Source organism: Sinocyclocheilus rhinocerous, unplaced genomic scaffold, assembly GCF_001515625.1.
Source record: "Sinocyclocheilus rhinocerous isolate Xijiao unplaced genomic scaffold, SAMN03320098_v1.1 scaffold1074, whole genome shotgun sequence".
In the NCBI taxonomy this organism is placed as follows: Eukaryota; Metazoa; Chordata; class Actinopteri; order Cypriniformes; family Cyprinidae; genus Sinocyclocheilus; species Sinocyclocheilus rhinocerous.
Genome location: NW_015642525.1, coordinates 53,667 through 65,081, shown reverse-complemented (window position 1 = coordinate 65,081; position 11,415 = coordinate 53,667). Strand labels below are relative to the sequence as shown.

At 36.5% G+C, this 11,415-nt stretch overlaps 1 protein-coding gene across 2 annotated transcripts in view; it reads left to right on the top strand.

Moving 5' to 3' along the window:
• The first annotated feature begins 313 nt into the window (after positions 1-313).
• The window catches only part of mgab (MAX dimerization protein MGA b), a 38,769-nt gene continuing 27,667 nt past the window's right edge, over positions 314-11,415 (top strand). For both annotated transcript variants that reach the window (XM_016573021.1, XM_016573020.1), the window contains exons 1-6: positions 314-478; positions 5,230-5,675; positions 7,422-7,782; positions 9,029-9,362; positions 10,152-10,251; positions 10,328-10,414. In XM_016573021.1, coding sequence (XP_016428507.1) covers positions 5,270-5,675; positions 7,422-7,782; positions 9,029-9,362; positions 10,152-10,251; positions 10,328-10,414 — 1,288 coding nt within the window. In that variant the 5' untranslated portion in view covers positions 314-478; positions 5,230-5,269. The remainder of the gene's footprint in view (positions 479-5,229; positions 5,676-7,421; positions 7,783-9,028; positions 9,363-10,151; positions 10,252-10,327; positions 10,415-11,415) is intronic.

Genomic DNA, 11,415 nt, shown 5'->3' with positions numbered 1-11,415 from the left:
AATATTTTGTTTCAAACATTTCGACAAGAAAAAAAAACGAAGAAACAAGTGGAATAATTGTCAGGTTTTATGGTAAAAGTAAGTGCAGCACTATTAAAATAATTCACATGAGCTACACAACCTAGTAATAATCAAAGAAAACGAATGCGATTTATATCATTAACTGTAAAACACTGTGAGACATAAATAATGTAACTTACTGTAGGAATAACGCCGCTATATTTAAACTGCCCAAGTTATTCCTGGTGAATGCGATGAGAAAACGCTGAAATAAGGCGCATCGGAACGCCACGCCATTGGTCCGTGAGAAAAACAGCGCGAACGGGGAGCGGTTGCGGTGAGTGACGTCACGTGGCCACCGAGCGCGGCGGATCAGTTGGTTTGGGAGGCATTTCGGTTATAGAAGCACCGAATCCGCCGAGAAACCTCACAAACGGCCCGGAATGACTTAGACGCAACGCAGCACAGCTTAATCGAGGTGAGTGATCAATAACGCGCGTCTGTATCGCTTTAGAGGCTTCTGTTTCGAGTCGAGCTGACTTTGTTGACTCGAAATGCTGCAGGCAGACTCCCGCGTCCATGAGCTACTACTAACTAGTACTAGTTAGCGACTAACCTATGGCTCCATATCACTCGTGTTTGCATTGCATGGCTTGAAAGATCCTTTGCTCGTTTTGACTGAACAGATCGCCATGCTCACTGTCTACAGCAAGTTATACAGTATTTCAGCATTTATTCGTGTGTACAAATGTGGATATTATGCCTTGGGAACATTGCATATGATCTAAATATCAAACCATGTGCCCTTTGTTTTTAAGAAAAGCTAAAACAGGTTATAGTGTGTAGCTTAATGTCTGTTTGTGTAAATCATGATAAACATTTAGTGGCTTGATGAAGTGTGTGGGGTTTTTGTGACCTAAACAAATTTGTAACAATAACTGTTGCAGACGGGTTTTCCTCCGAACACTCCTCCCGTCTGTCATTGGTCAGTCAAACACATGGCCCCGCCCCTAAACTCGCGTTATTGGTTGAATCAGAAGTTGACATCGGCGACAGCTGCTGTGTCTAAAATCTATGGATTTATATAAAGATGTATAAAAAAATCTAATTGTGACTTTATATCTCACAATTCAAACATTTTCTCAGAATTCTCACACTACATCTTTGTTTTGTTTTTTTTGTTTTGTTTTTTACCATGAACGGCGCAATGCAAATTTTTCAAATTATGTGTTTTAGCTTCATTAGGGGACATTTACAAGCACAATTATTAAGGTTTCTGTTAATATGACAGTTTACTTAACAGCAAAAACCAAAGATTTTAGAGCACTCGCGCTATACTCCTTTGGTTAGACTGACAGGACAGCTGATTTGGTGGTTGCCTAGCAACATAAAAAACGCAGCGCCTCGCGTTTTCAGACCTAAAAAACGTGTTCGGTGTGATCGGGGCCTTAAGTGAATATAAATATCTAAATGACTGAAACATTGACACTAGGCATGGGCCGGTATGAGATTTTGACGGTGGTAGTGAGCGTTCTGCGTGCTGTTTATGCACCCTGTGCGCCTTGCGTTTTTGCAGGATCGCTCTGAGCGCCTGAGGTTGAAAAAAAAGCAACTGAGCAGAAAAAGCGCTCGACGTCATTCGCGTTTTTTTTCCATTGTCCAATATCACGGTGTCACGGTATTGTTGTTACAGCTCTAAAATGTGTCTCCGAGACAGCTCTAAAAAACAGAACACAATATATTTTGAGCAACATTTGTAATATATAATTATTCACGGTATTTATATTATAAGTGCCCACGATAACAATATCGTGCATATTCATTACCGTGATATATCGCATTACCGAATACCGGCACAAGTCTACCGTCGTGTAAATAAGGGTGTTCACACTTGTAGTTTGTTCCTGGTTTTGGTTCGTTTCGAAGTATTTGGTCTGTGTTGCGTTCAAATTTCATTCGAACCGCACCAGAGTTAGTTTTAATCGAACCAAACATGACAAGTGAGAACACACCCCAAGATAAATAACTAGGGATGTAAAAAAATATCAAAATCTTACGATACGATAATATTGCGATATGAAATCCACGATGCAGAACCAAACATGACAAGTGAGAACACACCCCAAGATAAATAACTAGGGATGTAAAAAATATCAAAATCTTACGATACGATAATATTGCGATATGAAATCCACGATGCAAGATTTATCGCGGTATTACAAAAAAAAGACAAACGAAGAATTGGGGGGAAAAAATTGTACATTTTAAAGTTCAATTATTCTGTCTAATGCACTTTGAGAGTTCAAAATGAAGAGCTCCATGTTCTTAACTAAGAAAACTTACGTCAGAGAAAAGTCAGTGAATTGACTTACATAAACTTTAAAGAGAACTCAACCCTCTTTTTATTTGTGATACACTGTCTCAGTCTAAACTACACTCACACTGGTGTTTGAGGAAGCCAAACACATTAGAATAGAATAATAACAATGACAGTAATAGCCATATATTGTAAAACAATTGCACTGTAAAATAAATGAAAATGAATATTTCATAGGTATATTATGTTTGCTTTACACTACAGCAGGGAAATTACAATACTACTTTCCTAATTTCTACACTTGAAAGAGATATTTGGACTCATTTAAACCACGCAATGTGTGCTTCGCTTTGAAACACGCAGTGAAAACAGACTTGATGAAGAGATTAAACATATAGTGCTTTCGGTTTGAGTTCGTTTGACAGATACTGTGCCAAAGCATAATGCCCCAAAACACAACTTTAAACACCTTTTGTGTTAGAATAAGAAGTTTAAATATATTTTAAAAACTGCACTTATTGTCCGGATTATCTAATATAATGGCAGAGGAAACACTGACTGTGTATATTTATTATGCATATATAAATGCACACACCTGCGTGTATATATTTAAGAAAAATATGTTATGTTAAATAGTGTTGTCACGGTACCAAAATGTCAGTATTCGGTACCAATACCGGTGAAAATCCACGGTTCTCGGTACCAATTTCGGTACCAAAGCAAAACACAAAAACATGCTAATTGAACAACATTTTTATTAATAACGTTCAACAAAAATTAAATGTACAAAACCAATGCCATTCTTTATACTTATTTAAAAGTGTTTCAAGTTTTTCCACAAGTAATAAAAGTATGAAAAAAAGTAAACAAGTTTCACCCAAAAGTTTAGTCATAGTTCTGCTGCCACTGAAAAACATCTGTAAACTGTTGTCTGTTTTAGGGTTTGCAATGGGGTCTTTTTTCAACCCGCGGACATGAAAAACATCCCGCGGCAACAGTGTTAAAGCAGCCCAATTCCGCGGGAAAACCGTGGACTTGGCAACACTGGAAGAGGATAGCTTTCGGATAGCGCATCAAGAACCGGGTTGACCGGGTACTCGGTACCACTGGTACTTAAGAAAACCTGGTACCGTAACGTTTTCATGTTTTTAGTACCGACTTGGTACCGAAATACCGGGTCTTTTGACAACACTAATGTTAAATATATTTATATATAATATAAATTATATGAATATAAATATGTACATGTAAATATTTTCTAAATATATACTGTATGTGTGTGCATTTATACATAATAAATATACACAGTACACACACGTTATATAAACAAAAACTTTTATTTTGGATGCGATTTAATCGTGATTAATCATTGCCCAGCGTTAAATTAAACATAATATTTTGAAGGAAAAAGACAGAAATAGTATTTTCTTTGTGTTTGTTTTAATTACAACTTTGAAAAATCTACAGGTTTCTACAGAGTAGTTATTGTGGTTAAAACAGAGGAGAAACACATGCTGTGGCATTGATTGTGTCGCTGTGAAAGAATGAAAATGCTTTAAATGTAATAATGTTTCTGTTAACTGCATACATGAAGGACAGAAACAGAGAAAAACGTCACAAATGACACAAACACCGTTCAGTTCAAGTACAGTTTGCTGATGTTGCTAACAAACATGTGTCTTTAGAACATCATTCACAGGAAGAGCAGGAACACACATTTTAAGCAAGTCAATTTTGTGAAATCCATTTGACTTTTTCCTAAACTTATTTTTTTTCCATTTAAATTTTTCTGGATTCTGTTTCAATGGGTAAATTACATTTTTAATAATTAAAGAATATGTCTAATTATTTGAAATAATGAAACGTACACAATACGTACAACACATAAGACCAAATTTATGAAAAATATTAACAAAAAGTAAATTTTTAGGGCCCGTTGAAATCCATTTTATTCTTTCCCAAATTCCACGTTCTTTGTTTACATTTTTCTGGAGTCAGTTTTAATGGTTTAATTACATTTTAATAATCAAAAATGATGTCTAATAAAATTAAGCACAAAGCACAAATGACACAAACACAGTTCGAATACAGTTCGTCTCATTATATGGATGTTTTATTCTGTTGTTGCAGACTAGCATTTATGTCTTTAGAATAGCGTCATTAATGAATCATTCGCAGTAAGACCAGGAACACAATTTAAGAAAGTTAGTTTTGAGTCAAACACATTTAGAGCTCTTTTATTTTAATCCATTTAAAATTTTAGTAATCAAACGGCATGATTAATAAATTAAAATAATGATTCTTATACTATTTAATAAAAAATGTATTACAGTTTTTTTTATTTTTTTTTTTATTACATTTTTAGGGGCTTATGAATTTTTTCCCAAATTCTTTTTCATTTTTTCCCCAAATTTATATTTTTCAGTTTTATTTCTGTCCGTATTCAGTTTTAATGGTTAAATTAAATGACTAATTTAGTAAAAAAAAAAAAGGCTAATTGATCAAAATCATGAAACGTATACAATTTATCAGCAATTTATGAAAAAATGAACGGAAATTATATTTTCAGGGCCGTGTTATTTTTGCGCAATTATTTTTTTTTCCGGTGTTAATTTTTCTAGACTCAGTTTTAATGGTTAAATTTAATTTTAGTAATCACAAAGCATGTCCAGTTAATTAAAATAGTGAAACTTACATGATTTAACAACAATTAATTTAAAAGTTTCAAAGTTATTGGGCCATTTAATTTTTTTCCAAATCCTGTCAGACTCCCACAATTGCATGTTCTCTGTTTTATTTTTTTCAGGAATCTGTTGTAATCATTTAGGCCTAATCCCAGCATCATGAGGGTGTTTTGTTGTCTTGTCTGTCTGTTCGAGCTCATCGATCGGTGATTTGTTGTGTTTTTCCAGCTGTTTCGGATGCTGAAATCAGCCGAATGGTGTGCCGGACATGGACTGGCCTGCAGATGAGCCGAGGTTTGCAGCGATGGAGAACACAGCAGAGGGAATGCTGGGAAACACTGACGGGCTTGTTTGCGATGATGGCAGCGGCGTCTCGGTCACGCTGGAGAACGAGTCGGTCTGGAGCCGCTTTCACAGCCTGGGCACGGAGATGATCCTGACGGCGCAGGGCAGACGCATGTTCCCCTGCTGCCGCTTCCGTCTGAGCGGCTTACAGCCCGAGCTCAGCTACTTCCTGATCCTGGACATCACGCCTCTGGATGAGCTCCGACACCGCTGGAACGGGGAGACGTGGGAGCCTCACGGAGCCGGCGAGCCGCACCTCCAGAGTCCTGTGTGTTTCAGGGATGGAGCGATTACTGGCTTCAAGATAAATCATGATAAAATTCCCCAAGGTTAGTATTACCGTTACATATTTTAATTATCATTTAAACTGTATTTAGGGCTGGGCGGCATGGCAAGAAATTAAAATCTAGATTTATACCGGCATATTGTCAAAGTGTCTAAATCTAACGTTTGGTAATATTTCTATTCAAAATAGTGATTCCTCGATTTCTAAAAAATACAATCGTGGCAAAACATTAAATTGGAATTAATCTGAAAAATCCCTCAGCCCTAACCGTATTCGATTACCGCGATTTGAACAACTCGGGATACATAAATACTGTCCAGCATAAAGCACAGTTTTAAATAACAGTCTCATGTTTGCACAGCAGCAGATGAGTTTTGTTTTGTGTGAAAACAGGCGGAAAGCTGCGAGGTTTTAAAAGAGTGCTAAGGGAATTGTACGAATGAATATATGAATTAATTATTTATATGTACCTCTGAAGGTTCTGACTGTCTTCAGAAACGATTCGATGGCATTTTGTTTTCATCTTCGCTCCATGTGTAATACCTAATAAAGCAGTGTTTTAATCGCAGTGCTGCTTTGTGCAGGAGGTTACAGGAAACAGCTGTAATTCTGCTGCTCCAGAAGCGCCACCTGCTGTCACAGAGTGGATTTACAGAGACACACATTCACATTCAGTCTGAGCAGCTTCTGTCTGGACTAAAAACAGACTAATTCTGCATGCCCTGCTGTAATTTATGACCGGTTGATGGAAAACAAGCTTATGTGGATTCTACTCATTTAAACAATTCACATAAGGTATCTAGAATTATTTATGGAGCATATAATCGTTTACTAATCAATTATCATTTTGACTTAACAGTTTTCTCTATATAAAAGCTGAAATGTGAGGTTTACCATTTTATGAAACTTTTTCAAAGCTTTATTTGAACTAGAGATGCACCGATTGCAATTTTCTTGGCCGATTCCGATTTTTTTGTAAGTGTGGTCTGCCGATACCGATTTTATTTCTAAAAACTATAGTTGACAGCATACACAAACAAAAATCTATACTTTTTTAATGCAAAAAAATTATTTACATAATAAAAAAAAATATTAAACATTACAGTTCCCCCCAATCTGGAGTAAGTTACAGATGTTCTCTCACTTAAACAACTCTCAAAATAAAGTTCTCTGTGAGTAGAAAAGAGGAAGAAATAACAATTAACTGAAAAGGAGTTGCTGTATGTAACAAAACAGATGACATTTCCCACGGTTTCTTAAATTGTCACTTTTTCACTAACCTTATTAAATGTCATCAAATTCTTACATTGTTTCAGTTAATTCAGTTAGAATAATAAGACACTGTATTTACACACTGTTTGATGAAGCCAAGGTGCCATAAATGCATAATTTAGAATGCATAAAGAATTTCATAAGATTAATGTTTTAAATATTTTTTAAACGTACAAATAAGAAATGTTGGGAAAAATGCAATGATAGTTTTAAATATGAAGCCAAACCAGCAGGTGTCAGCAAATGACTGTTTGAATGAGTGAGTCATTTATTCATTCATTCAACAGATTCGTTCAAATGACTGATTCATTCAGAGACGAGGCAAGTGACTGCTGTCTTTATGAATGGGTTTCTGAATCATCGACTCACTCGATTCGTTCAAAAAAAATAGATTCGTTCAGTAACGAGACACCGCTGTGTTGCTCGTTCTAGCACTTTTTAACAGTACGGTGATGATTCTGATAACCGTGATGATTTAGTTGACTGTAATGTAATGTTCATACGGTGACCTCTCTAGTGTGTTTCCATCCGGACTCTCCGGCTGCGGGTCAGCGCTGGATGGACGGGCCTGTGTCCTTCTACAAGATGAAGCTGTCGCACAGCTCTGAGGATCCAGACGCCGCTGTGGTTCTGCGGCCCATGCACCGCTATCAGCCGCGGCTCTACGTGGTTCCCGTGAGCTCCTGTCCCGAGCCGGACGTCCACGTCTTCACCTTCCCTAAAACAGCGTTCTATGCGGTGACCAGCTACCAGAACCCGCTGATAACCCGGCTCAAGATCGACTGCAACCCCTTCATGCTGGCGTTCAGAGAGGACGGGCCGAGCACTCGCCTCATCCAGAACAAACTCAAGCTGGCTCTGAGCGAGAAACACCGCAGGTGCGGCTTTATTCTGTTGTTGCAGACTAGCATTTATGTCTTTAGAATAGCGTCATTGATGAATCATTCGCAGTAAGACCAGGAACACAATTTAAGAAAGTTAGTTTTGGGTCAAACGCGTTTAGAGATATTTTATTTTAATACATTTTAAATTTTAGTAATCAAACAGCATGAGTAATAAATTAAAATAATGACTCGTATACTATTAAATTTATTACAATTTTAACAAAAAATTACATTTTTAGAAGCTTATGAATTTTTTCCCAAATTCTTTTTCATTTTTTCCCCAAATTTAGTTTTATTTTTAATGGTTAAATTAAATGTGACTAATTTAGTAAAAAAAGAAAAAAAGGGCTAATTGATTAAAATCATGAAACATATACAATTTAACAGCAATTTATTAAAAAATTAACGAAAATGATATTTTTAGGGCAGTTTTATTTTTTCCCAAATTTTTTTTTTTCTGTGTTAATTTCTCTAGACTCAGTTTTAACGGTTAATTTAAATTTTAGTAATCACAAAGCATGGACAGTTAATTAAAATAGTGAAACTTACATGATTTAACCTACCTTTTTGGTAGGTTTTCGGGCCTACCAAATATGTAAATCATGTAAATGAATCATATCGGTACATGAATGTAGTGCTATGCAGTGGTTTTAATTGTTCATTTAACCTGTTTTTGTTTCTTAAGAAGAAAGTTCTGGGTCATATTTCACTGTTCTTTATGCAAAATCTAATGTCTTATTCTTGTGCTTTGAAATATGTGACCCTGGAGCACAAAAGCAGTGTTAAGTCGCTGGGGTATATTTGTAGCAATAGCCAACAATACATTGTATGGGTCAAAATTATACATTTCTCTTTTATGCCAAAAATCATTAGGATATTAAGTAAAGATCATGTTCCATGAAGATATTTTGTTAATTTCCTACCGTAAATATATCAAAACCTAATTTTTGATTAGTAATATGCATTGCTAAGAACTTCATTTGAACAACTTTAAAGATGATTTTCTCAATATTTAGATTTTTTTGCACCCTCAGATTCCAGATTTTCAAATATTGTCCTATCCTAACAAACCATACATCAATGGAAAGCATATTTATTCAGCTTTCAGATGATGCATAAATCTCAATTTCACAAAAATGTACCCGTTTTGTGCTCCAGGGTCACATGAGTTTTGATGAGATGCACCCTTCTGTCATCATGAGTGTGTTTGATTATGACGTGTTTCTTCTTTTACCTGTAGCTCGACACACACACATCATGAGTCCAGTGAAGAGGGAAGGATGAGTGACGAGACGCTCGTTAGAGACCCATCAGCTGAGCCTGTGGCCTCGTTAGCCCCTGCATCTGCTGATGAGGTGTCTCTGCGATCGTCTCAGAGCTCAGAGCCGCACAGATCTGGGATCAGCTGCGGAGTGAAGCGTGTTTACCGCAGGGGCTGGAGGAGTGGCGCGAGGAAAGCCAAGGCTAAATGGTGGACTAACGTGAAGCACAGATCTGCTGCGGTCAGCGCCGCGTCCATGCAGCCCGACCTGGAGCACGTGGACGGCGTGCTGTTTGTGTCCTTCACTGCCAAGGTATGAAAGACCAGCTACTGCATTCACTAGGAGTGCAACGCTACACAAACATGACGGTTCGGTATGGTTTCAGTACAGCAGGAGGAAAAAAATAAACAAATAGGTTTTTTTTATTTTTTTTTATTTTTTACAATGGTTTACTAAACAAATTGCTCTTTCTTTAAATAAATTCAATTATAATTAATTTCCTCAGGGATAAAAATCTAACTCAGCTTCTGCTCTAAACTATAGGGAGCTCTTTATATTACTATAAGATTACAATTAACAACAGAGCCCAAACTTAAACTCAATTACTATTTATACTTTTACACACGTGTAGTTCATGAGACGGTGTTTCAGTGGTTTCGTTTACTGTCAAGCCGTTCTGAAACACGGCGCTGCATGTGTGTAAATAAACAGACAGCGCATCATTTTTATTTGTCGACAACCCGTAGTTTATCTTTTGAAAATGAAGAAATTAATTAGAATTTTAATTTTACAGTAAAATAAAATATTTTTTTTATCTTGCAGTATTATTACAATATGTCTCTTATTTTGTTTAATATTTTTATTTCGTATTATCAAAATATTTCAATATTATAATCAATAATCACAGTAAAATTGCAATTAGTGTTTTTGTTTTCAGTTTCTGATATCTAGAGAACAGGTTTGATGCAACGTTGATTTATAATTAATCAGACACAGATATCAAACCAACACTTCACACAGCGTTTACTCAGAATGAACAGAGCTGGTTTATTATCCTTTGCCTGAAGACAGTCGCTGTTCATCAGCTGCTTTGTGTTTCAGGAGGCGCTGGACGTTCATGTTGGAAACATGAGGAGATCTGTGGAAACATCTGCTTCATCACACTCACAGACTGGAGCGGAGAAGCCAGCGCGTGATGCAGGTGTGTGAGCGTCTGATCCGTGAGCGTCCTCCGCTCTGATGAGGAACTCATGTGTGTTTGTTTGTGACGTCTGCAGACTGGATCTGTGAGCAGGAGCTGGTCTTACTGCAGCAGCTCCAGCAGCTGAAGAACCGGCAGATCATTCATCCTGTGCTTCAACAAGGTGAACACACACAGACCAACACACATCAAACCTGCAGGATCTGAATGCGATATACTGTATATCGCCTGCTATAATATCGGAATTGGTGTGATTTGACATTATCAAGTATTTCACAAAAACCAAACAGAACACACCTACGGAGCGGAGCGCACGCACGCATCACGTGAAGTCTAGAGTTCACTGCATGATTCAGTATTAAAATACATTTAGAATGATCACAAGTTCAAGACACGGGGCAGAAAATTTGTATATTTATACCACTTCATATAGTTAATCAATTTCACACGAAGAGTGCCGTTTTTTCTCCAAAAATTACCATGATTACAAATGTGATATTGATTTTTTATAACAGTTCAGTAAAGAAGATGTTAATTAAAAGACTTGCGTTTTAGGCACCATATTGCTTGTTTTTGCGCTATTTCGACAAGAAAAATAATTCCAAACACAACCACAGCACTGTTTTGTGTCTCTGAGCAACATGACGAAATGAATCAACCATTTAAATGATTCGGTTCAATCGCAATGAATCACTTATTACCAATGACTTTGCTGCCACCTACTGGCGGTTTTAATTTCACATTTACAGTATATTTTTATTGTTTAAATAATTTTAAATATCAGTATTTAACAGTATTTATGCATTTGTAATTGCAGGTTAAATGCATTCATGTCCTGCATTAAACAGTGTGTAAATACATCTAAATGCCACTTTATTTTGCTTGGTAACAGCCCAAATGTCTTATTATTCTAATTCACTGATTAAATGTAAGAATTTGACGCAAAAGATAATGGACACTTTTAAAGGTAAAAATGCTCATAAACTGTAAACTCTGTACAAATCTATTTAAACTTACTAAATAAGGACTGCCCGTATATCTCCGTATGATGCATTTAAATTAGTGTTAATAAGTGTGTTTACAGTGGTAACCAAGGAAGCGCTGTATCACTGTTCAATAAGTGCTGCTGTGTTTACAGCGGTAACCAAGGAAACGCTTTATCAC